This window comes from Dendrobium catenatum, unplaced genomic scaffold (genome assembly GCF_001605985.2).
Source record: "Dendrobium catenatum unplaced genomic scaffold, ASM160598v2 fragScaff_scaffold_290, whole genome shotgun sequence".
Lineage (NCBI taxonomy): Eukaryota > Viridiplantae > Streptophyta > Magnoliopsida > Asparagales > Orchidaceae > Dendrobium > Dendrobium catenatum.
This window is the reverse complement of record NW_021318752.1, coordinates 142189-170163: the sequence shown is the minus strand read 5'-3', so window position 1 is coordinate 170163 and position 27975 is coordinate 142189. Positions and strand designations below refer to the sequence as shown.

The window sequence follows — 27975 nt, the reverse complement described above, 5'->3', positions numbered from 1 at the left end:
CACTATTTGACACCCCCTCCTTTACCCAGTCCTTTGTTCGCCTTCCCAGCCCCGCTCTCTCTAATCTCTCTTTGATTACTGTGGTACCGCGCCTCGCCGCTCATCTGCTTGTTAGATTTTATTTTCGCACACTCGGGCCTGTCTATTATCTCAATAATTTCTTCTTTGGTAGATCAATTGAGACTCTGCAAAGCCATGACCGCCGATCAAAACCCTAGCAGCTCCACGGCTCCGGAGCAGGCATCAAAACCCCCGCCTAAGGATCTAAAGAAGAAGAAGGAGGATAAGAAGGATGAAGATCTGGTGACTCCCTTGCTAATCCTTTTTCTAATTCCATGAATTTTTTTTTCTTTACGTTGCGCCTAGCGCAAGTAAGAATCGTAGACTCCGATTTGCTTTAATCGATGCTAACACTGACGGTTGTTCTGAGCTGTTCAGTCTGATGAGGACCTGGCCCTGAAGCAGCAGCTGGAGCTGTATGTCGAACGCGTGCAGGATGATAATCCCGGCGTTCAGAGGCTCGCACTAGAGAGCATGAGGTATTTTTATTGGGTTGAATTAGGGCGTTAATCTCGTTTACTGTTAGACTAGTATATAACTCAGAAGAAATAATTTCCAATGCCGTATTTGGATTTTAGTTTAACGTGGAAGTTTGTAAGAATCTTGTCCATTCTCGTTAAATCCTCTTTTAACTAGTTGGTGCCGTTCTTTTATTTTCCCTTTCCTTTTGTTCGTAGACAAGAAATTCGGTCAGCAACAAGCTCAATGACATCTGTTCCTAAGCCTCTGAAGTTTCTTCGTCCACATTATGGAAAATTGAAGGCGTACTTTGAAACAATGATTGATTCTGACCTAAAGGTTTTAAAAATTTTATGGGCAACTGTGCCTTATGCTATCTTTCATTATTGATAATATTCTCATTGCTTGCTGAGTTTGTTGTATTGCAGAAGTACCTAGCAGACATACTCTCAGTGTTGGCATTGACCATGGCTGCTGAAGGAGAAAGGGTTAGATTACTAAATATTCCATGATCACCATTTAGCATTTATTTTCGTTAAGATGTTCATTGAGCTGTCCACAAAATTGTTGTGTTATCATAAAACTGGGAGGTTGGCCGCATTCTTGGTTGTAACCTCATGAGTTTCACATTAGGTTGTCCATGCACAAGTATGGCAACATTATTTTATCATCCTATGACACTACAGTCTAGCAATTTCTGAATCATGCATCTGCATATATATATATTATCTCCCATAGTTTTTGCCATTATATGCTCTTGGCTTTATAAGATGTCCTTATTGTGATGAGTTTGTCTTTTTTTTCACATATTTCTCTTATAGGAGAGTTTGAAGTACAGATTGTTGGGTTCTGAAGGAGACATTGGTTCATGGGGCCATGAATATGTACGGTAAGTTATTTCTTGGAAACAACATCTGTGTTTACTTTATATGAAATGTAAAAGAAATTGAATTATTTAAGAAAAGCATGCACCTTTTTTCTTAGTTTTTTCTTTATATACTTGAATCAACATCATCTTCATTAGGGTTATAATCGAGTCGAGCATATCAAGGAATAGACTTGGCTTGTTCATTATAAGTCCTTCAAGTTTGATAAGAGCTTGAGCCAAGCTCTCACATATCTGTTCTTACTTGGTTTGTTTAGAATTGTCTATGATCGGGCTTGACTTGTACTTGGTTTGCAAAAATTAATTGTACGAGTTCTTATATGAGTTAATAAACAAGCTCAACAAATATGTATTAAATGGATTTCCATTTTGTTATCATATAAACAAATAATTTTATAGGTATAAATGAACAAAAAAATTCAATAAATTTAAAATTATCATCTAACTAGTCGTTACTAATTAAACAATCAATAGTTAAATAAGATAGTGGCAGGACTAAAAAGAAATAAGGATTGAGAAGAAATATTAAACATCAATAGGTTGGTGAATCCTTATGAGTTGATGACATTTTGTAGAAGGTGCATTGAGAGCTAAGATGACATACTAGTTGTAAGAAAGTTGTCAAGATAAAAACGTGTTCAACTTCGATTCTCGTACATGTTTGCTCTGATTCTAACATAGGCTTATGGGAGAAGATGCATCGATGGCTAAGTTGGAATGCTCTCAGGCTTGCATCAACACTTTAACTGCTTCTAATATGAGATGAAGAATATGTAATCATCTTTGAAGGCTTTGATTCTTAGCATAATCCTAATGGCATGCTTATATAAGCTCAAATCTTGTGACCTTAGGCAGCTGGATTATGGAGATTGAAAGTGGCTAAAGTATCGAATGGTACATGAAAAATGAAAGTATGAGAGACAAAAGGTAACCTGACATAATAAAAAAATAATAATTTAGTAACATTAAATAAGTAATTTGAATGAGTTGCATCCAAAAAAATTTAGTTGAATATTATACAGACCATTATTTAGCTAGTAAGCCTTTAATAAGTTATTTGTTGAACAATAAATAAGTTCCTGAATTTAAATAAATAAGTTGGATAGTGTTCAAGCTTAGTTCATTTAACATTCAAGATTTTAAAAAATATTCAAACTTGTTCAATTACTAATTTTAATGACTTGAATGAGTATTGATTAAGTGAAGTTTGAGCTGTTCATCAAATGCATTTGTTCACTTACAACCCTAATCATCGTTTGTTGCATCCCAACTATTGGAGTTCTGCTTGATGAGTTTCCTTATACAAGTTTTGTACCTTTGGAATGCAGAAAGTGCAAATAAGTTAATGCCCTATCTTATATAAACTGTAATAATTTCAAAACCTTTGTCGTTCATTTTCTCTTGAATGCAAGCCAGTCTAAACCAGTCTCATGGTACCTGGTCAGATTGCATTTCAGGATAAATCAAGACCATGTGTAATTATTTCTTCATTCTTTATAATTTTTAATTAACCGAAGTGGTTGATCCTACTATAAATCAAATTAATTATTTGATGCAAACATGATTTCTAAGCCTATACTTTAATACCCTCTTCAAAAATGTCATTGTAGGTCTTCTAAGGCCTTGTTTGATTCCACTTAATATCTTTGTTTTGAGGTTCAATAAGTCAAAATCAGTTATTTTAAATATTTGGAAGAACAACTTCCGTATAATTCCTTTTCACGTAACGTCGTTTTTTATCGGTTATAAAAGTTAGTTGATATCTGCTTATTCCGTTTCAAACTCCGGTTCCAAAAAATAAATTGTCTAAATTACCCCCACCCAAGTACTCACATCTTCCACCATCTTTTCCATAGGCTAGTCTACAGAAATATCCTACGCGATTTCAAAATGTAATTAAAACCTGAAACAGAGGAGGGAAATCTCATTCCTATTTTGGATGAAATTATAGCAAATGTACCTTCTATTCAAGTAAAACTAAAATTACTTTTCAAATATTAATATTCAAATCAATAAACAAAATTTGGGAAAAAGTTTACAATTAAATTCAATAAAAACAAATTTTACTTTTTGGCTTATTGCAAAGTTAGTAAGTTATTGCTTTTCATAATTTCTATTGTATTATTACCCCCTAGTGCCCCCATACTGCATCCGCCCATGCTTGCATCTTCTTGAATTGTTCATCTTGAGCTTCACGTCAAGTTGCGAAAGCTCCAAACAACCCAAATGCACAAGTTCATCATCACTATGATTCCTACTCAACCATTTAACTTGTAAATCGTTTAGCAAGCTATTAGATGGAACCACACAAGTTTTTTTATTGTCAAATTGCTGATAAGTCAATTATAACTTATGATATACACTCTCATCTTTGCATGTCCGGTCAGTATTTTTCAATTCTATATATATTTTTAAATGGTATTATCCTTGGGGTAGCACAAAAAATAACACCAATGGGGATCCTTCTTAATGATAATTTGCTATTCTTGCTTGTTTTCTTGTCTTACATGCACAAAATTTCCAATGATTTTATATTGCAATACTTGCCTGTTTTCATTTCCTTTCTGATTATTTTTTTAATTGGTGAAATAGGAATCTTGCTGGAGAAATTTCACAAGAGTTTGCCAAGCGTCAGGTAGGCCTGAACTTCTAAAAGCTTGATAGCTGAGAATTGCGAGTCATGTTTTCGTTTTTTGATTATATGTACTAGTTCTTACTTGTTGCATTTAGCATTTTGGACTTGACGTCTTGTGTCTTGAAGCCTTTCTGGTTGCCATGTTTTGTTTCCTTTTTGTTGGTGTTATTGAAAATTTAACTCATTTATAGATTAGTTTGCATATTTCTAGTTTAACTAAACTCGCCATATTTATCTAACTCATTAATATTGAATCACATGAAATCATCTTTTTTTGGAAGTGACTATTAAGTTTGCTGTGTGTTGAGAGTCTTTTTTCAGCATTATAACCATTGTTCTGCCTGCCCCTTGTACATCTACGGTCAGCTTAAATTGAAAATATAATGCATTTTTTGTTATGTACTTAAAGAATTGAAGCCTCTACAGTTTTTTCTCTCAATGATCGAATGATTTTTTTTTTTTTTTTGCGTTAATGCTGTTTCCTACTAAGGCTCTTTCTGTATTTAATACCACACGAACACGGATAAGCAAAATTTTCTTTCCCCTTTCAGCCAGCCTATTGGAATATTGAGATTATTGCTTCAATGCGTGTAATTCATTCTCATTTAAGATCCGTAGAGATCATTTACATGTAGTTTCTCTTGTCCTGATTGACTCATGAGTCTTGTTAATTAAATCTGCTTTGAATTCTTTGTACTTCTCTTTCTTCCATTTTAATATTACTAAATTAGTAGATCCAATGGTTGGATTTTGCTTAATGCAGTACGATGACCTGCCCATAGATGCGCTTATGGAGCTTGTACAACAAATTGTTGCTTTTCACATGAAGGTATGCTCCATTCGTAATATTTTATGGTAGTCTTTTCAGTACCACAAATTTGTGGCATGGATGCATGTTGCATACCTGTTTCTTGAGTTCTAATTTACAACTTTTCCATAAATCATTTGCAGCACAATGCTGAGCCAGAAGCTGTGGATCTTCTGATGGAGGCATCTAACTAACTTATTCACATTGCATGCCTTTTACTTACTAGTGCCATAAGCATAAATACCGAGCATCTCTTTTTGAATCCAGGTTGAAGACCTCGATCTATTGGTTGAACATGTTGACTCCACTAATTACAAGAGAACATGCTTATACCTTACTAGTTCTTCCAGGTTAGTGCATTGGTTGAAACGCAAAATTATCTTGAATCATGTTTCTTTATTACTTGTGTATAAATTGAACAATGATAACCACTGTTTGGAACTCTTTGAATTGTTGAGTACGTTATCTGTTGCTTGGTTTTTTATTTGTTAACCAAATTAGGCTTATTAACTTGGGCATCATTTAGCTTCATATCGATGTGTTACGAAAACGGTCTTAATCACCACAGTTCAATAAAACCTTATGATGGAATTATATATCAAGATTACCGTTAGAAGTTAATTGTATTATGTGAAATCTATGGCTTTGTTGGCAGCTACACCTGATATTGTTTTTTTAGATTTGATCAAGTGAAAGATTAAATTAGTTATGTTGCATCTCCAATCATTGTTTTTTAAAATTCTGTTACTATGATTCGGGCAACCTGATCTTGAATTTATGTCTCAATTGGAGGAGATTTAAAGGACATGTTGGTAAAGAGGTAGAAGATCTTAAAATATTCATGGTAACTATGTGTGTTAGAGTTATGAATGAAGGTCATAGGACCATATTAGATTTTGCGCCAGCTTTTGATTTTGTAATCGGTAATACCTTATTTAAGAAAAGAGATGAGCATCTCATCACTTATAAGAATAGATGTACTAAAACTCAAATTGATTATTTTCTTCTAAGAAAAATAGATCGTTGAAATTGCAAAGATTTTAAAGTTATTCCGAGTGAAAGTTTATGTAACTAGCATTGTTTAAAAAAAATGTATCTAGCATTGTTTATTAGTTTTGTATTTTAAGATGAAGGATAAAATGTGACAAATAAAGTAATATGTTGTCTTATGATTAAAAGAAACATTTAAAGAACACTTATAAAAATATTTTGATAGTAAAATTCAAATTCTTAAGATTTTGACTGTGCATGACGAAACTAATGTTATGGGAAAAAGTAACTTGTGAAATTAAGAATGTTGCAAAAGTTGTGTTTGGATTAGCAAAAGAAAAAAAATCATTATAGTAAAAATAGTTGATGGTGAAATCAAAATGTACAAGAAAAGATAAAAAAATAAAAAGCTTTGTTAGAAATTTAATTTAGTTGTAAAAGCTTTAAAAATTGGGAAAATAGAAAGAGGCTCGTAAGGAGTTTAAGAAAACAATATGCAATGCAAATAAATTAGCTTTTAATGATTTATATGATAGATTAGATACTAAAGATGACGAAAGATTTATGTGTAAGTTAGCCAAACAAAGAGATAAGGAGAAATAATAATTTAGCTCAAGTGAAGTGCATTAAGAATGAAGATCAAAAAGTGTTTTTATTAGAAAAGGTATTCAACAAAGGTGGATGAGATATTTTGATAAGCTTTTCATGAAGGTTGTGAGAATATGATTGATTTTAGTGACTTTAGCACCCTAAATGAAAATAATTTTTTTTTGTTTTTGTCAGTGTATTAGTAAAACTGAAGTCCGTCAAAGAGGCTTTAAAGTGGAGGATTGTGTGTTGATTATTTTTTCAAGAATAATGGTGATGCACAAGAGTGTGTGAATTATAGATGAATTAAGTTAATGTATCATACTTTAAAACTATGGGATATAGTTATTTAGCATATGTTATGACGTGATACTAATGTTTTTTCAAAATTAATTTGGATTCATGCCGGTTAGGTACACTATGGAAGCTATACATTTATTGAGAGATTTAATAGAGAAGTATAGAGAGAATGAGGAGGATCTACATATGATATTTATTGATTTAGAGAAAGAATATGACAAAGTTCCAAAAGAAGTGTTCTGGAGAGTTCTAGAAAAGAAAGGGGTTAATAATGCTTATATATAAGTCATTAAGGATATGTATGCAATAGCTATTTCTTGTTCAAACACAAGGTGGTATGACCAAGTATTTTTCTATTTCAGTTGGATCACATTAAGGATCGGTTTAAAACTATATCCTTTTGCTTTTGTCACGGTTGTTCTTACTAGACATTTGCAAGAGGATGTACCATTGTTAATACTTTTTGCTGATGATATTCTTCTCGTTGATAAAACTATAGTGGAAGTTGAAGGAAAACTTGAATTATAGAGGTCAACCTTATTCTAAAGATTTTTGTTTGAGTTGATCTAAAACCAAATACATAGACTATAATTTTAGTAGTGGTAGTTCTAGTAGTGGGATTGTGACTTTGGGTGATCAAGTCATTAATAAGAACACACGTTTTAGATATCTTGGGTTTATTGCTCAAAATGATGGTGAAATATATGGAGATATTATTAGTAGAATTCTAGTTGGATGGTTGAATTGGAAGAATGCATCAGGCATGTTGTGTGATAAAAAATTACCCCTCAAACTTAAGGAAAAATTTAAAGGATGTTGGTGAGACCAGTAATGCTTTATGGCACATAATGTTAGCCATTAAAAGAGAAGCATAAAATTAAGTTAAGTATTGTAGAGATGAAGATGCTCGGGTGGATGAGTGGCTTTACTCTTATAGATAGAATGTCAAACGAGTATATACATGAAAAGGTTGGAGTAGCTCTAATGACAGATAAAATTAGAGAGTCGCCTTAGATTGTTTGGTTACATAAAACATCGGTCTTCTGATGACCCAGTTAGGAGAGTTGATGTCTTAAATTTGGCCTATGTTAAGAAAGGTAGAGGTAGACCTAAAAAGCCTTGGTTATAAAATATTCAAAATAACCTTTTTTATTAGATTTAAATGAGGATTTGACTCTTAACATGACACATTGTAGAAAAAAGATTCATTTAACTGACTCCACTTAATGGGATAAAGGCTTGATGTTGATGTTGATGAACTTGAAATGGTGCATATGTAGATATCTTGATCATATTTTAACATTCTACATTTCAGATGTTTATCATAGATTTCGCTGCATGTTCCTTCTTTTCTAGCAGCTACACTAGATCCCAGCGACTTAAAAGAAAACATGAGAAGGATAAAACATAAAAATAGGAACATTATAGTCTCTATCAGTGTAATTAAGAGTTATATGGGGCTGTCAGTATTCAGTGAAACTACAACTATAGTTGCGTGGATGATTTGATTAAGTTTGATATCTTTCCCAGTTTAATAAAATTTTGTATAATTCTACATATGCAGAAGATTTTGTATCTATGTGGATGAGCACTATCTAACCTGAATATGTATTTTCTTTGACTATGTTAAACGTGCAGCTACCTCCCAAGCCCAGATGACATTTTGGCACTTGATATAGCATATACAATTTATATGAAGTTTGAAGATCTTGCGAGCTCTCTTCGGATCGCACTTCTCCTGGATAACATTCAGGTTTAACATCTATGTGTCCATTCATTTGCTTTGTCATGCTCTATACCTGTAAAGATAGCGCTTGGTATCAGTCTGCTTATTCCCAACGTACTTGTTTTCTTAATGTGCAGTACGTCAAGCAAATATTTACATCTACAAATGACCCCTTATTGAAGAAGCAATTCTCTTACATTTGTGCGCATCATGTAAGTATGCTCAAAATAACTATTTTATTAGTAATTAAAATAATTCATCATTGTAAAATTTTACCATAGGGTGCTGTCGGTAATATATTTAGTTAAATTGAAATGGTGAGATGTAGTCAGATGGGCTAGTGTTCATGCTTGTCATTTCTATTGTGCTCATCAATATTTATTTCCTGCACTTGCCGGATTTGTTTCATTTATTTTATGCGTGCTATCTTTTGATGGCTTCTAAACTTTTGCTTTCACGGTTGTCAAAATTAGGGTATTGCACTGGAGCTAGATGAAGAATGGGTTCCAGATGAAGAGGAAAGAGAGGTCTTGCAGGATATAGCAAACAATGCCAAATTAAGTGAAGGTTATCTTACTCTTGCTCGTGATATCGAGGTCATGGAGCCTAAATCCCCAGAAGACATATATAAGGTATAATAATTGCCTCTATTTTCATGTACTTTTATGTGGTACCTGCATTATAAGATTGTAGGTTATTTAATGAAAAAAAAAAAAATGGTAGGTTATTTCTATGCTTGTTGAAGATGTAAATTTTATCTTTTGCAAGGAAATGACCATGTTGCATTGGCTGATAGAGCTTTCCATTTTTAATATACATGTTAAAGACGATTGCACTCGTTTCTAATTCTCAATGGACGGTGTGATTCATAGTTGTTCTGGTTGAATGCATACTTAAAGAAATTGCATGCTGCTGATATTGTGTTTTTTGTTTGTTTTAAAAAAGTCAGGTACTAGTTATAAAGGACGCTGTCACTGTCAAATTGGAGTTTCTTGCACTAACCTATTTCATGCTTATTATTAAGAAGCCACTGCTTGTGATGTGAAATACTTGAAGTAGCATGCCTGTTTTGCATGTTCAGAAGCTCATGTTTTAATTCTTAGGAGTGCTGTAAATTTCAGTGATTTACATATCTTTTTCTGTTAGGCACATTTGATTGATGGTCGAGCCAGTGCGAGTTCCAGCCTTGACTCTGCCCGACAGAATTTGGCTGCCACTTTTGTGAATGCATTTGTGAATGCAGGATTTGGCCAGGTAAGAACCAGTAGAATAGTGCATGACCTTGCTGGAACGGTTTCACTTTAATTTCCATCTATATGGTGTATCTCATTTATTTCCACAGGATAAATTGATGACCGTCCCCTCCGAGCCCACCTCAAGTGGAACTTCTTCGCCTAGCTGGCTATTTAAAAATAAGGATCATGGAAAAGCCAGTGCAGCTGCAAGTCTGGTATTATTTGCGTGTTTCTTTTTTGCAGTAGTTTATACATTTTAAGATTTCATCTGAAACTTATGTTCGTATTACCTGTAGGGGATGATTTTGTTGTGGGATGTTGACTCTGGCCTTGCACAAATCGACAAGTTTCTTCACAGCAATGATAATCATGTTGTTGCTGGGGCTTTGCTTGGCGTTGGTATTGTCAACTGTGGTATCCGGAATGATTGTGATCCTGTATGTTATTTTCAAATGTGCAATGACCTATGCAAGCTATTCTCCCTTGGGTCTTACCTTATATTACCACTATTTTTCCTTATGCAACCCATTACCGCTTGGTTCTTCTTTGTGAATTACTCTTTGCAGGCATTGGCCCTTCTAGGTGATTTCATTGAAAAAGATGATACAATTATCAGAATTGGGGCAATTTTGGGCCTGGGGATTGCATATGCTGGGACAAACAAAGATGAAGTAGAATTCCTTCATATCCCTTTAAAAATATATTCATGTTTTTAATAATTTTTGCGTTGGCTGATCAGTCATCTGTAATGCCAGTTGAGAGTTCGCCTTACTACCATTCTGGGAGATTCAAAGTCACCTCTTGAGGTCCTTGTATTTTCTGCGATCACTCTGGGGCTCGTTCATGTTGGTTCCTGCAATGAATATATTGCTCAAACAATCATTTTGGCAATAATGGAGCGTAGTGAATCTGAATTGAGTGAACCCCTTACCCGCCTCCTTCCTGTAGCTCTTGGTCTTCTATACCTTGGCAAGCAGGTAAGCTTATGGAATGACATCAATTTCTGTGCCAATTCCAGTAGTTGATTTGAGATGTTTGGGTGTTAGGAAATTTAGAGGTAGAAAATGAAAAACAGGATGAAAACTTAAAATAAATAGTTTTAGATTGGTAATCATAGCAGAAATTTCCTGAACTTCTAATGCTGTGGTTCTTTGGCATTATTCATTAAAAAAAAGAAGGATGGCTTTGGCTAATTATGCAGCTTGTTTTTGTTGTGAGACGTGCTGGATGTGCGGAACAAGCTTTTTGTATGAAATGTGCGACGTATTCTGCTTTAGATTGATGATTTTGGACTTATTGTTGTTTATTAAAAGGAGGAAGTGGCATGCAGGATTTCTATGCATATCCTGACCCTTGGCATTGTTTAAGGTGATTTTTGTGTGGTTCTGGACATGTGAAAGACGGTAACTTTGTTTTGCTTTTGGTTTTTGAATTTAATTTGGATAATTTGTTTTGTGGAATTTTAAAATTAATTTATGGTTAATTTAAAATATTGTGATTGATTTTATATTTTTATGCCAACTTCATCTATTAACTTGTATTGTTGTTGCAAGTTTGACATATGATTACTGATGCAAGCAAAAATTAGGAAAAATCTAATTTTTGCAAGAAAGAGAAACACTTCCTAAGAAATAGAAAATTACATGAAATATTCAAAAGTTAGACAAAATACGGCATTTAAAACAAAATACAACTTTACTTTTATAATAGAAAGACACTTACAAACACAAACATAAACAACACCTAAAGTTGCTTTCTTGGATTGAGAAGAAAGATATTGATGGCGTCGAACTTGTGGAGAGAAGGAGATAAGAAGTCCGAGACAGAAATATAGCTCGTAGACTATAGAGAGGAGAAGAGATGGAGGACATAGCTCGCAAGCTATTTCCAAAGAAAAACCCTCAGGTTTTGTTCCAAAAATTACATCATAACACCCTCTCAAATAATCTCTTTAAAACAGCCACAAACTCCCTATAAATAGGCAAAAAGAAGCCCAAAAGACACCTAAAATAGCAGTCCAAAACAGCCAACAAAAACAGGAGAAACTCTTGGAAAAAAGGCAACATTTAAGGCTCCCAAAAACCGAATAATCAAAGCCATGAATTTAGGCAGAAACAGGAACCAAACAGCCACCTAAAAGTCCAAAATTTATTCCAAAACAGCACCGCCACACATAAAACAGGAAAAAATAGCCACGGGATAAGCACCCAGGGGAGAAAATGAAGGGGCACAAAGGGGACCAGAACTAGCACCCAGCAAGGGAGACGGAACAATAGCGAAGTAAGGCGGAATAGCAGCCAGGGGAGGCGGAACAGGCAACCAGGGGAGGCGGAACAAGCAACCATAGGGAAAACCAAAGGGACACAGGGAACGAGAAAAAAACGGCCATGGGAAAAAGAACCAAAGTTAATGGGGAATGAACCAAATTAAAACAAAATTATGAGCTGAAAAATTAGTAGAAGCTCATTAATGAGCTGACTCTAGTAGAAACTTACAAAATTTTCAACTCAACCTAGTTTGAACCCCCCCCCCCCTTTTTCCTACATCAATTTTCCTCCGGTTGAAAATACTCATCTCCCGATGAGGTTGCTTTAAATTTTCCTCGATGAGATGTAGACTTCGAATCCAATTCTTCAATCTTTGTCGCATATTTCTTCAGGATTTTTTCTCGTTCTTGCTTGAATTGGTTTTCCAACAGTTTCTTTTTCTTCATATAATTTTTCGTACTCATATGCAATTTCATCTGTAATTTGTATAACTCATTTGAAGTGGGTTTGTTGAACTTCCTTATGTCGGAACCCATCTGTCCATTGGAGTTTCAAATGTAGGATCGACTGGCTGATTTTCTTTCACGATTGACTCTATTTTTTGTGATTTTTCATTTTTCTAAACACTTAAAAAAAAGTCACGAAACAACTAAGGAAGACACAAACCTAGGCTCACACAACAATTATTATGACTCACCAAGGCTCACTCGACAACTTGCTCTGATACCAAATTGATGCAAGCAAAAATTAGGAAAAATCTAATTTTTGCTAGCACGAGAAACTCTTCCTAGGAAATAGAAAATTACATGAAATACTCAAAAGTTAGACAAAATACGACATTTAAAACAAAATTCAACTTTACTTTTATAAGAAAAAGACACTTACAACTTTTGACACTTACAAACACAAACATAAACATAAACAACACCTAAAGTTGCTTTCTTGGATTGAGAAGAAAGATACTGATGGTGTTGAACTTGCGGAGAGGAGATAAGAAGCTCGAGACAAAATATAGCTCGCAAGCTGTTGAGAGGAAAAGAGATGAAGAACATAGCTAGCAAGTTATTCCCAAAGAAAAACCCTCAGGTTTTGTTCCAAAAATTACATCATAACATCCTCGCAAATAATCTCTTTAAAACAACCACAAACTCCTTATAAATAGGTAAAAAGAAGCCCAAAAGACACATAAAATAGTTGTCCAAAACAGCCAGCAAAAACAAGAGAAACTCTTGGAAAAAAAGGCAGCATTTAAGGCTCCCAAAAATCGAATAATCAAAGCCATGAATCTGGACAAAAACAAGAACCAAACTGCCACCTAAAAACCCAAAATTTATTCCAAAACAACATCCAAAAAGGCTACACATAAAATAGAGAAAAACAACCACGAGATAAGCATTCAGGGGAGAAACTGAAGGGGCACAAAGGGGACCGGAACCAGCACCCAGCAAGGGAGACGGAACAACAGCCAGGGGAGGCGGAACAGACAACCAGAGGAAAAACCAAAGGGATAGAGGGAAGGGGAAAAACCTGCCATGGGAAGAAGAACCAAAGGTAATGGGGAATGAACCAAATTAAAACCAAATTATGAGCTGAAAAATTATTAGAAGCTCATTAATGAGCTGATTCTAGTAGAAACTTACAAAATTTTCAACTCAACTTATTTGACCCCCCCCCCCCCGCCCCCCCCCCCTTCAAACCGCGTCCCCGCCCCCTTTGCCTACATCAATTACTTTGAGTATGATATAAGTTTGGACCACTTGTTTCGAGGGGAAGTAGCTCTTTGCACTAACATGAGGCTTGGTTATTCTCTACTAAGTTGCTTTGTTCATTTATTTTTCCAACTTAATTTGTTATATGTTGGATCTCTTAATTTTGAATAAAAGTGACACAATAAAACATGAAAATTAATTTTTTTGTTTGTTGATTAAATTCTTATAACAAAAATTTATGGTTTAGATTACAAAGTTATTTCGAGTGAAAGTTTATGTGCCCAACATCGCTTATTAATTTTGGGCTTTAAGATGAAATATGCAGAATATGAAAAGTAAAGTAAAATGCAGTATTTAAAGAACATTAACAAATATATATTTGAGAGTAAGATTCTAGATTTTAAATTTTTGTTTGTGCATGAGGAAGTTAATGTTATGTGGAAAAAGTAGCTAGTGATATTAAGAATGTTGCAAAGGATGTACTTGGAGTATCAAAAATAAAATATCATGATAGTAAAAATAGTTGGTGGCAGAATTAAAATCTGTAAGAAAAGCTAAAAAATAAGAAGCTTTGTTATAAAAAGTGCTTTAGATGTAAAACTCTAAAAATTGGGAAAGATATAAAGAGGTCTGTAAGGGGTCTAAGAAAACAATATGCAATGCTATGATTTTAGCTTTTAATGATTTATATAATATGTTAGATACTAAGGAGGGCAAAAGATATATGTATAAGTTAATCAAATAAAGGGATATGAGTAGTAAGGATTTTGTTCTAGTGAAGTGTATTAATGATGAAGATCAATAAATGCTTTTATTAGAAGAGGATATTCAGCAAAAAGGTGGATGAGATATTTTGCTAAGCTTTTCAATGAAGATCATGAGAATATGATTGACTTTAGTAATCTTAACACCTTAAATGAAAATAGAGAATTTTATTTTTATCGGCGTATTAGTAAAACTGAAGTTGGAGAGAGGCTTTAAAGAAAATGAAGTATGAAAAAGTTGTTGGACCTGGTGATATTCCAATAGAGCTGTGGAAATGCCCAGTAGATGAAAGGATTTCTTGGATTATTAAACATTTTAATATTATTTTAAAGATTAAAAAGATGTTAGATGAGTGGAGATTTAGTGTGTTGATTCCGATTTTTAAGAATAAAGGTGATGCACAAGATTGTGCGAATTATAGAGGAATTTAGTTAATGTGTCATACTTTAAAACTATGGAAGAGAGTTATGGAGTATATGTTACGACATGATATTAATGTTTTCTCAAAATCAATTTGGATTCATGTTGGGTAGGTCACTATGGAAGCTATACATTTATTGAGAGGTTTCATGAAGCTATATAGAGAGAATAAGGAGGATTACATATTATATTTATTGATTTATTTAAAGCATATAATAAAGTTCGAAGAGAAGTGTTATGGAGAGTTCTAGAAAAGAAAGGGGTTAATAATGTTTATATTCAAGTCATTAAAGATATGTATGCAGGAGTTGTTACTTGTGTTCAAACACAAGATGATTTGGCCAATTATTTTCCTATTTTCGTTGGATTACATCAATCATCAACTTTAAGCCCATATCTTTTTGCTTTAGTCATGGATGTTCTTAATAGACATTTGTAAGAGGATGTACCCTGTTGTATGCTTTTTGCTGATGATATTCTTCTTGTTAATAAGACTATAGAGCAAGTTGAAAGTAAACTTAAATTATGGAGGTCAACCTTAGATTTAAATATTTTTGTTTAAGTAGATCTAAAACTGAATACATGGATTGTAATTTTAAGAGTAATAGATCAAGTGGGGGGATTGTGACTTTGGTGATCAAGTCATTAATAAGAGTACACGTTTTAGATATATTGGCTATGTTGTTTAGAGTGATTGTGAAATAGATAGGAATATTATTAGTAGAATTTAAGTTGGATGGTTGAAGTGGAGGAACTTATCAGGCTTGTTGTGTGATAGAAAAGTTCCCTTCAAACTTAAGGGAAAATTCTATAAGATGGTGTTGAGATCTGCAATGCTTTATGGTACAAAATGTTGGCCATTAAAAGAGAAGTATAATATTAAGTTAAGTGTTTTCGAGATGAGGATGCTCGAGTGGATGAGTGGATTTACACTTAAAGATAGGATACGAAACGAGCATATGTATATATGTATATATGAAAAGGTTGAAGTAGCTCTAGTGGTAGATAAGATTAGAGAGAATTGCCTTTGATGATTTGGTCACATAAAATGGCGGCCTTCTGATGACTCGATTAGGAGAGTAGATGTATTAGATTTGGCTTATGTTAAGAATGGTAGAACTAGAGGTTGACCTAAAAAGACTTGGTTATAAAATATTAGAAATGATCTTTCTTTAATAAATTTAGATGAGAATTTGACTCTTAATAGGACACAATGGAAAAAAAGGATTCATGTAGTCGACCCCACGTAGTGTGATAAAGGCTTGATTTTGTTGTTGTTGTTGTTGTTGATTTTAAAATTCCCAATTAAATTCTTGGATAATTACGAGAAGTGAGTTATTAATTTGATTGGTAAATAGTATCCGTTAATCCTCAATTTATCTTTGCTTGAAGGCATACTACGCATCATATTAGTTGCATTAGGTTAGCCTAACCCTGAGTTTGTCCTCCATCAAATAGGTATGAGAGCTTGTGGTTGCTCCATCATATCCATAAAATAATAATAAAATTAATGATGCAATTTAGATAGAATTGAGCTTATGTTAACATCCAAATAATATTCCCCTAATTTTGATGTTCTTATTGATGCACAGAAGCTCGACATTTTGGCGTATAAACTTAAAGCTTGTTTCAATCGCTATGGGTATTCCCCAAGAGAATGTTTCGTTTGCTCATCTCAAACTCGCCAAACACATGTTGATGTGGTGAAATGTTCATCTATGGCACAGGTGACAAAACATAACTTAGGGGTAATTAACAATATTACTTTGGTAAGCATTCTACCCTATGGGGTAAGAAGAAGAAATATGGAGGCAGTGGCATTGGTTTCGACAATGTTAAAAACAAACATGCAATATTACAAAATAGTGTTCAAGAGATGAACTCTAATGTTGGTTCATCATTAGAAGTTGCCTTTTTGTTGACGAAGTACACTACTAGGATGCATTAGAACATCTACAATGAACTACTCTTCCTTGTCAAAGAACAATTAGGAAAGTATATTTATTATGACAATGAAGATAAAGAACAAGAATCTAGGCAACAAACCCTCTAGTTATAAAGTTTTGGAAACTTCATTTGGAACTTTTCTAGGAGAAGTTCAAGAATGATGGCAAGGGAATGAAGGTGGATGTTGCAGTGCACTGGGATTGAACATTAGATTGGTTGAGTCAATAGAATTAGAGCTTTTTCTTGATGGTTTTGCTAAAAGGGAAAGCACGAAATACAAACACATCTTTAATGAGTTTAAGGAACTTTTCACCTTCAAGTTGGAAGTGGTTAATTCAGCTCATATAGTCTAAAGAATTTGAGCTCAATTAGTCTAGACGCCTATTCAGATGGTTGGGTTAAGATGGCTTTCACCTATATCTTTTTTACTCGGATTGATGTAGGACTTGATGCTAATTAATCAATAATGTTGTATTCACTTTGTCATTACTTGAAATTTCATTGATGAGGTGATGTGTGAAGTGGCTCCTCTAGATATATGCTTACTCATCTTTCCAAGCCCATATCCATGAAACCAAGATGCTATTTTCTATTGAAGAATAAAATAATATTCTCTTCAAGGATGGCATGATGTATACTATCAACAAGAGCAAGCATTATCACTTTGGATATAGTGTTGATTGGACAAGTGAAGTGAACTATAAATGCATAACAATGTTTTATCCTGTAATTTGTTTGATTGAAAAATCTTGATGGAAATGTGCAACCCTTCTTGAGAAGATAAGAAGAAGAATAGTTGAGAGGAAGAAAAAGGAAAATTATTAAATATTGTCACTTAGGAAATGAGGATCGAGAGTGCAACAATTGGTGGAAGACTACTAAGAGCTTTTTCGAGTGTTTAGAGGGTTGCCTCCTTAATGAGTCATGGAGCATGTAATTAATCTATCTTAGACTCCACTTTGCCCAGCATCGGGATATATCAAAAAGAGCAAGTGCTATCACTCTTTGGATATAGTGTTGATTGGACAAGTGAAGTGGATTGTAAATGCATATCAATTTTTCATCCCGTAATTTGTTTGATTGTAAAATCTTGATGAAAATGTGCAAACTTCTTGAGAAGATACGAAGAAGAATAGCATGATGGAAATGTGGAAGCCTTCTTGAGAAGAATTACTCTCTTTAAGGATGGCATGAGGTATATTATCAACAAGAGCTAGGGTTAAAAAAAAAAAGAGCTAGGGTTATCACTCCTTGGATATAGTGTTGATTGGATAAGTGAAGTGGACTATAAATGCATACCACTTTTTCATCCTGCAATTTGTTTGATTGAAAAATCTTGATGGAATGTGCAAAGCTTCTTAAGAAGATATGAAGAAGAATAGTTGAGAGGAAGAAAAAGGAAATTACTAAATACTGTCACTTAGGAAATGAGGACTGAGAGTGCAACAATTGGTGGAAAACTTTAAAGAGCCTCTTCGAGCATTGAGAGGGTTGCCTCCTTAATGAGTCATGGAGCATGGAATTAATCTATCTTAGAATCCTTTATGCCCAACATCAGGATATATCAAAAAGAGCAAGGGTTATCATTCTTTGGATATAGTGTTGATTAAACAAGTGAAGTGTACTGTAAATGCATACCAATGCTTCATCCTGTAATTTTTTTGATTGAAAAATTTTGATGGAAATGTGCAAACCTTCTTGAGAGAAGAATAGTATGATGGAAATGTGCAAAACTTCTTGAGAATAATTACTTTCTACAAGGATGGCATGAGGTATACTATCAACAAGAGCAAGGGTTATCTGTCACAACCCAACCCGACCAGGATTCTTATCGTGTTGAGTTGTGATAGAAAAATCCCAAGATTTAGTTTTGCAATATTTTAAATTATCATTCAAGATTCATTTTAAAAAAGTTAATAGACTACAAAGTTACTAAAACATCTAAGTATTGAAAATAAACTCATCCATAAAATTTCTTTCATTTCATCAAAATGTATAAACTATAATATATGGCTATAAAAAAACTATAAAACTAAATAATAAAGTAGCTATAAGTTTACAAAAATCAAAACATATCGATACTTATAAACTCAGATATGATCATGAACTGCTAATCAACAAACTCCTTCCCTTTTCCAAATTTTTAAAGCTAGAAGCAAAACTACAGTGTGCTATAATAGCTCAGCAGGCCACACAAATTGATCTAAAAGATACTTGGAAAATTTTGTTCAAACTAAGCATGGCTTGTTTGATTGGATGATGTCATTTAGTCTTTGAAATGCATAGATGATGTTTATGTGTTTCTTGAGTGATATTTTGATGTTATTAATGGAGGATATTGTGATTGGCTACCTTGACAACATTTGTATCTACAGTTGAACATGAGAGGAATATCTCGGACTCGTGAAAGATATTTGGCCTCTTAAAGAAAAATGAACTCCTCTTGAGCTTGAAGGTCTTAATCTTTTTGGGTTTTGAAGTTGGTGGCATGGAGATTAAGATTGACCCCAAGAAGATCAAAACCATCATATATTGCGGCCCTCAGTTGTAGAACATGATTTATATGCGAAGTTTCATAATGGTGTGCTAATACATAAGAAAGTTTATTTAAAAAATTTTTTGCGCTAGTGACACGATCACATTATACGAAGAAGGCTAATAATAAATTATATTGGGAGATGAAGCATGAGAACATATTTATACTTCTACAAAGGAGGATAAGTGAGGCACGTGTTTTAGCTATGATGGATCCATAATTATAGTTTGAATTCAAGTTTGTTGTTTTATATATGCACTTGATGAGATTCTTATTTTATGCGCCATTAGAAACTTTTCACATTTGAAGGGAGACCTATAACGCATTTTTCTGAGTTACTAAAAGGTGCCAAGAAAAATCTATTTTATGCACAATTAGAAACTTTTCACAGTTGACCAAGTAGGGAAGCACTGATGACCTTATTGACATGAGAAAGATTGTAGTTCTTAGGAACCACAAGCCACTTCATTACTACCAGACAGCCAAGTAGTTAAATATTCACGAAGTGCAATACATGAAGTGGATGACTTTTTTGTTGAAATTTAATTTGGTCATTTAGTTCAAGAATGGAGTGTAAAATAAGGTGACATATATGCTCTCATGACCTACGCACCTACAATCTTCTTGACATGAGTATGTGATGCAATCTATGTTCTAAAACAAGTAGGAGAACACTAGGAATGCAATTGACAATGCTCCCACAAAATATGTCCACACGATCTCAAAGTCACCCACTCCTGAACTGCTTCTCAATTCAAATGAACTCAAAAACTCTGAAGCGATCTATCTTGTGATAGGAAAAGAGACTAAAGTAAATAAAAAAATTATGAAGAAATTCAACCTTTAATCAATGAATATGAAGACGTTACTCTTGAAGATTTACTTAATTCCTTGCCTCCTCTAAGAGATATTCAACATCATATTGATCTCGTACTTGGAGCCACTATACCCCCCTTGCCTCACTATCGTATGAGTCCTACAGAACATGAAGAACTCCGCAAACAAGTAATTGAACTCTTAACTAAGGGGTTGTTATTGTTGTTGGTGTAATCACATTGAAACCTGCGGGTTATGTAGCTTGCGAGCTATCTTCTTCTACCTTCCTTATTCTATTTAGTCTCGGTCTTCTATCTAATATTCTCTCCACAGTTTTCCTTCCACTTATATCTTTCTTCTCCAAATATTGTGTGTGTAAGGGAGCATTGTCACCTGCATCGTTTGATGGTATCTGTCGGAGAAGTGTCAACTTGAGTTGGATCATAATTTTTGTGTTGAACCACTGCTTTAATTTTTATTTTGAGCACCATTCTCTATTTACGTGATTTGCATATGATGTGACCTTACATGGTTGTTTTGAGGGTATTTTAATTTAGTTTTTTGGTTATTTTGTGTGCCTTCTTATCAATTTTCTAAATTTCGTTTCCTAAGTTTCTAATATTTGTGTATATGTATGTTATATTGAAAGGGAGCGTTGTCAATTACATTCCTAGTTTCTCCTACTTGTTTTAGAACCGAGATTGCATCAGTATGCTAACCAATACAAGTTTGATGAAGATTTCCAAGACATTCTAGAGGAATCCCAAAAACAAGGATGAACAATCATTATGATTATTTACAAGGAAAATTAATTATGTATCCCAATAGATGATCGAGTGAAGGGGATTACAGAATCTACATATGATATTTATTGATTCCATATTTTCTCTATATGTAGAAATATAGAGAAAATAAGGAGGATCTACATATGATATTTATTGATTTAGAAAAAGCATATGATAAAGTTCCAAGAGAAGTGCTATGGAGAGGTCTTGAAAAGAAAGTATTAATAATGCTTATATTCAAATCATTAAAGATATGTATGAAGGAGCGATTACTTGTGTTCAAACACAAGGTGGTTTGACCAATTATTTTCCTATTTCGGTTGGGTTACATCAAGGATCCGCCTTAAGCCCATATCTTTTTGCTTTTGTCATGGATGTTCTCACTAGACATTTGCAAGAGGATGTACCTTGGTGTATGCTTGTTGCTGATGATATTCTTCTTGTTGATAAGACTAGAGAGGGAGTTGAAAGTAAACTTGAATTATGGAGGTCTAGGTCAACATTAGAGACTAAAGGTTTTCGCTTGAGTAGATCTAAAACGGAATATATGGAGTGTAATTTTAGTAGTAATAGACCTAGTGAGGAGATTGTGACTTTGGGCGATCAAGTCATTAATAAGAGTACACGTTTTAGATATCTTGGATATATTGTTCAAAGTGATGGTGAAATAGATGGGGATATTATTAGAAGAATTCAAGTTGGATGGTTGAAGTGGAGGAATGCATCGGGCTTGTTGTGTGACAGAAAAGTACCCCTCAAACTTAAGGGAAAAATTCTATAAGATGGTAGTGAGGCCTGCAATGCTTTATGGTGCTGAATGTTGGCCATTAAAAGAGAATCATAATATTAAGTTAAGTGTGGCAGAGATGAGGATGCTCAGGTTGATGAGTGGCTTTACCCTTAGAGATAGGATACGAAATGAGCATATACGTGAAAAGGTTGGAGTAGCTCCAGTAGAAGATAAGATTAGAGAGAGTCGCCTTAGATGGTTTGGTCACATAGCCTTAGATGGTTTGGTCACATAAAACGGCGGCCTTCCAATGACCCGGTTAGGAGAGTAGAGGTATTAGATTTGACTTATGTTAAGAAAGTAGAGGCAGAACTAAAAAGACCTGGTTAGAAAATATTAGGAATGACCTTTCTTTGTTAGATTTAAACGAGAATTTGGCCTTTAATAGGACACAATGGAGAAAAAGGATTCGTGTTGCCGACCCCACGTAGTGGGATAAAGGCTTGATGTTGTTGTTGTTGGTTATTTTGTGTGCATTCTTATCAATTTTCTAAATTTCATTTCCTACTTAGTTTCTAATATTTGTATATGTGTATGTTATATTGAAAGGGAGCGTTGTCAATTGCATTCCTAGTTTCTCCTACTTGTTTTAGAAACGAGATTGCATCAGTATGCTAACCAATACAAGTTTGATGAAGATTTCCAAGATATTCTGGAGGAATCCCAAAAACAAGGATGAACAATCATAATGATTATTTACAAGGAAAATTAATTATGTATCCCAAAAGATGATCGAGTCAAGGGGATTACAGAATCACACAATTATAAAGTGGTCAGACTTTTTGAGGTGATGAAAACACTTCAAAACCTGCAGAGCTGTGTATTGACCTTGAATGCATCTTGATGTAGCTGAATTTTTTAAGAAGCTGCACATAACTTTGTTGTACTTCAAAGCCTTTGAACATGAAGCAGAGATCATACATCTCTTTACCTATGCCGACTGGGTCATGGGAAAGTATCTCTATAGACTTCCGAGGAGGACTTTCATCGATTCTTATTAGTCATAACTATGTTTTTGTTTGTTTTGGATAGATTCTTGATGTAATACACATTGCATGTAACAAAGTATAACGGGAGAAAAAGCAGCTGCATCTCTTTTTAAAGAATATTTGAGTGCATTTTGGTTTGTCAATCTCAATTGTCTCAAAATAGGGATTTCCACTTTTTAAATAGTTTTTGGAAATCAACATGAGCTATAATGGATACTACTCTGAAGAGAAAAGCACAACTTCTCTTCTACAAATTGATGTCCAAATGGAGATGATAAATACGACTGTCATGCACCTTTTACACTTAAAGACATGTAATGAAAGCATGATGTTTATCCAATTTGCATTCAACAATACTTTAAATAGTTTCATAATTGAGCTCCATGCTTCATGATGCTTGCCTTAAATTCCTTTTGTCTTGAGAGTTTTCAAAAGAATCAATAACCCTTGAAATAGAGGTGGAGTTCTCAGAAGAGCTTAGAGAGTTTTAGAAGGAATTAGAAAATGCACTTTGAGGTAGAGCACAACTTGCCAAGCTCATTAGTACCACAACTGCTGACATGATGCACAAAGTATAGAAGAAATTTAAAGATGACCTTGTGTGGTTTCACATCAATAAGTGGAGATTGAAGGAAAGTCAAAAGATATAAGCAATTGGCCCATTTAAAGTTCTAAGAAGTTCAGCGACTACATATACTAGTTAGCTTTTCTCACCTATATAGAGATCTATTATATGTTGGATATATTTGAAGCCATTCAAAACCTACAATGTTGGATGACAGCATGAAATAAATCTTATTTCGGCTCAATGATGTATTGCTATATTGAGATAATTAACTAAAGACCAATTTTTGAAGCATTCCACGATGCTCTGTTGAAGCTCCAGGTGTTTTATCAATCAATAAGAACATACGACCTCCGAAGTGAAATGATAAACTTAAAAAAAAAGAAGTTATTTCCTCTCCTATAGCTTGATTCTCGGTAGTTAATTGCCTCCTAAAGATGAGGCATATTATCAGGAAATTATTTGACTTGTTGAGATGACGCAGGGTGGATAAGTTAGGAGTACTTAAAAGATTAGGATTTGATTCCCAAGAGATTTGTGATGTTGTTGAGGGAAATCTCGAGAAGATTGAGATGCTGCAGAGAGAAGTCGATGCCGAGAGGAGCTAATTAAATATCTTGGTGATAGTTGCCCAAAAGTTGAGCACATTCATGATAGATATAAGATTGTTGTCAAGCAGTTGCTATGCCATCTTGGCTTCATGGGTCCGCAAAGTCGGTTCCACAATTAATTCCACCTCACAACTTGTAATGATGAAATATTATATCAAAAATTTCATTGAAGTGGGCGCTAATGCAGCAGAAAATAACCCATTATTATAAAGTGATGCCCTAGGAATTAGGGAGATCGGACAAGAAGGAAATTGAAGATTGACATCGAAAACTATTATCTTTTAGGATTAGAGAGTTTAGAGAGAGGGTTTTTAGAGGGATTCTATGAGTTGCAGAGCCAAAGAAAGATATTGAGGATTCAAGAAAGCATCATATTCTTATTGTAAATTTGCCTAGTTCATCTTGTGGATGAAGCTTTAATTGTTTTTGGCTCCAAAAACAGGAATTTTGATTAAGAACCTCACTATGTGCTGGCGTGCTCATTGTGTTTGACGGATCCTATTATAGTGTTGTTTGGGTGGCTTTGGATCACCAGGAGTCTATAAATAATGGTATGAATCATGTAATTCTCTTCTAGTTTTTATTTTTTTAAAATTGCGATTCCAGTTGGATATATGGTTTGTTTGAATGAGGTATAAGTCTGATTACTTGATTTTGGTGAAGTTATATCCTTTACTAGTGTGACAGCTAGTTTTTCTCTACTTCAATAAATTTGTTCATTGTCTATTTCTTCTACATTGTTTGTTATTAGCTTGTTTAATCCTTGATTTTATCGAAAAGTGATATGTTAGAAATCTGATTTCATAGAAAATAATTCATTAGCTCGATGATTTTATTTGCTTCCAAATTCTTGTTAGAATTCCTAGATGATTATGTATTTATGTTCATTTCATTATTAATTGGTTTAAAGATTACTATTATTCGCTTTCTTTATAGCAATTGAGTTTTTGGATTGATTGATAATTATTAATTTATGATTCTCTGTTTTTTCTTTGCATGAAGCATCTTATAAATTATATTAGATTTCATTCACTTTCAAAACAGCTTTATTATAATAGTATGACTTTATGATTTGATCGAATGCTACTACATGTTATATCCCTTTATTGGTTGATCAAGTTTCTGATTATTTCTTGCTTCCTCTCTTCTTCTGATATTTCTTTCATTTCTTAGATGAATATTTGTATTTTCATTTTCCTTGTTGGGAGTCTTTAGAATTTATGGAACCTGCAGTTTCTTTCTGCTTTGCTAATAATGTTTTGGTAATTTTCTTTTATTCTACTGTAATGATTAATGGATAACATGTACCAATTCAATTCTCTTTCTCCAATAGTTTTATTTTCTATCTGTTGGCTATTGATTATCGGGCTTTTTGTTTGGACTAGCATGTGATTTATGGTACTCTTGTTCTATGCAGGATAGCGTTGAGGCTACTGCAGAGGTCTCCAAAACGTTCAATGAAAAGATTCGGAAATATTGTGATGTTATTCTTTTATCCTTGGCTTATGCTGGGACAGGGAATGTACTGAAGGTCTTCTTTCTGAGCCTGAATGCCTATATCTGGAATATTGATACAGTAACTTCAACTGCTAAATAATATTTATTGCAGGTTCAAAAGTTATTGGGCTATTGTGCTCAACATCTTGACAAGGGTGAGGTGCATCAGGGGCCTGCAGTTCTTGGTATTGCTTTGGTGGCAATGGCAGAAGAATTGGGACTTGAAATGTCTATTAGATCTCTTGAGCATCTTCTACAGTATGGTGAGCAGAATATCAGGCGGGCTGTACCTTTAGCCCTTGGTATTTTATGCATATCGAATCCTAAGGTACTTCTCATTTTTATCCTTACGCACATTGGCTTATCAATTTTAATACATGCCCTCGCTATCAGACTAGTTGTAAATGTACCATCAAGACGAAAACTACCCTTCATGCTTCATGCCACCGGAGACAATTATTTTCATTTTACGATTGACAATTACATTTCAGATTTGTGATATGAAATACTTGAGTTCGCAAGTAATCCAAGAGGAAATACTTGAGTTTGCAAGCAACCCTAGCAATAATTGGTCAAAACAGCCAGAAAATAAGAAAATTTTGGATGAAATCAATCTAAAAATGATAGATTACAATAGTAGAATCAAAGCAAAACAAACTCCAAACAAGATACAATTGATCTTCAATTAGAGATCCTGAGAGGAGGATCGTCTCTCCCAATCTCTAGATTGTGGATCTAGAGCCCAAGACACCAAAAAGACTCCAAGATAACAACTCAAATCATACATGCCCTAACCCTAGCCTCCCATGCTCTTTAAATACAATTTTTTCTAATAAAAAGCTTCCTAACATAAACCAAATTCAAATTCCCTTCCTTATGCATTAGCCGCCCTCTCTCTCTCTCTACCTCTACCTCCTGTAAAACGGAACCGGCCCTTCCTGAGCCGGTTTGGTTGGTTCAAGGTTAACCCCCGAAACAATTGTTCCTTCTAGCAGCTAGCAATCCATATTCTACCTGCAGCAACTCCAATAGCCACAAGCATTTTTTTATTTGAAATGGTTAACGTAATTGTTTTTCTCCTTCATGCTTCCTTTGGATCAGGTTAATGTCATGGACACATTAAGCCGACTGAGTCATGATGCAGATACTGATGTTTCTATGGTATCTACTAAAATTTATTTAAATTCATTGTATATTTACTCCCGAATCTAAATACATCGCTTTCAGTCAATCCCAAATCTAATACTTCTCTGCAGGCAGCGATTATATCCTTGGGCTTGATAGGTGCCGGAACCAATAACGCAAGAATAGCTAGCATGCTCAGAAATCTTTCAAGCTATTACTACAAAGAAGCTGGCCACCTATTCTGCGTAAGGATAGCTCAAGGTCTTGTGCACCTTGGGAAGGGATTACTGACTCTATCTCCTTATCATTCAGATCGGTTTCTTTTGTCGCCGTGAGCAACTCCCTCAATATTATTTTATCATATTCAGGAAAAAGATATCTAACCATTTTTTTTATATATATTTTTATTTTTTATTTTTTTTTTATTTTTATATCTAACCATTCTTAATTACAGGACGGCACTTGCTGGAATAGTGACAGTCTTGCATGCTTGTCTTGATATGAAATCAGTCATCTTGGGGAAGTATCACTATATGTTCTACATCCTTGCCCTGGCTATGCATGTATGTATTATAAAGCTTACTGTCATTGTTCATTTCCATTATTACATCATCTATATTTTTGTTGGAGTTCATGATATTGGTATTTTCTTTTCTTGTTTTGCAGCCAAGGATGTTAATGACTGTTGATGAAAACCTGAAGCCCCTATCCGTCACGGTGCGAGTTGGGCAGGCAGTTGATGTGGTTGGTCAAGCAGGACGGCCTAAGACTATCACCGGATTCCAGACGCATTCAACTCCGGTGCTGCTCGCAGCCGGGGAACGAGCAGAGCTAGCAACTGAGAAGTAAATTTTCTTTCCCTTATAATTCATAAAAGTTTATCTTTCTAATTCTTCTAAAACCCCCCTAATAGATCATTAATTTATATGAAGTGTCGTATACAAGTTCTTTAGGCTTTGTTTGGGACGGCTTTTTTACTGTTTCTTAAAACAGCTTTCTTGTAAAAAAAAAATTAATTTTTATACTAAAAAGTTGCTTTAAGAAGCACTAAGAAAGCATCCCAAATGAAGCCTTAGTCTTTGTGTAAATGCTTATCAAATATAATGTTTTATCAGAATGATTTCACATTTTTGGCTTCTAAATGGTGCTTTATGTTCAGGTACATTCCTCTTACTCCAGTTTTGGAAGGTTTTGTTATCTTGAAGGAGAACCCTGAGTACCAAGATGATCATTAAGAAAATTAAGACAGTAATGTATCTAACGGCTAGTTTTCTTCTTCTCAGTTTATTTCTGTGATTTTTTCTATAGCAGATGACTACTTCCGGAGACTCATTTCTCATTCAAAGAAATGAGAATTTCATGTAAACCGGGCATTGTATTGAAAGCCATAAATTTTGCTTATTTGGATATGTAACATTGGTTTACTTTGGCATCAAATGTGGCTTGCAGGATATATAATTTTTTCC

General features: G+C 34.2%; 1 protein-coding gene across 1 annotated transcript; it reads left to right on the top strand.

The window, feature by feature from the left end:
- Positions 1 to 27975, top strand: LOC110094307 (26S proteasome non-ATPase regulatory subunit 2 homolog A-like). Its single transcript, XM_020819511.2, has 25 exons — positions 1 to 83; positions 173 to 303; positions 439 to 539; positions 738 to 858; positions 948 to 1007; positions 1341 to 1408; positions 3998 to 4040; positions 4804 to 4869; positions 4992 to 5030; positions 5116 to 5198; positions 8365 to 8479; positions 8590 to 8664; positions 8926 to 9084; positions 9599 to 9706; positions 9795 to 9902; positions 9984 to 10124; positions 10254 to 10358; positions 10443 to 10664; positions 25305 to 25418; positions 25497 to 25712; positions 26486 to 26545; positions 26641 to 26840; positions 26964 to 27072; positions 27176 to 27354; positions 27669 to 27975. Exons 2-25 carry the CDS (start codon positions 196 to 198, stop codon positions 27742 to 27744), a joined length of 2676 nt encoding a protein of 891 aa, XP_020675170.1. The 5' UTR covers positions 1 to 83; positions 173 to 195; the 3' UTR covers positions 27745 to 27975.

What these genes read in the sequence shown, in the direction of transcription:
- LOC110094307 (XM_020819511.2), top strand. Translation starts at nt 196, where the DNA reads ATGACCGCCGATCAAAACCCTAGCAGCTCCACGGCTCCGGAGCAGGCA. An exon ending in GGACAGGGAATGTACTGAAG is followed by an intron (nt 25,419 to 25,496) that starts GTCTTCTTTCTG and finishes TATTTATTGCAG; the next exon opens with GTTCAAAAGTTATTGGGCTA. An exon ending in TATGCATATCGAATCCTAAG is followed by an intron (nt 25,713 to 26,485) that starts GTACTTCTCATT and finishes CCTTTGGATCAG; the next exon opens with GTTAATGTCATGGACACATT.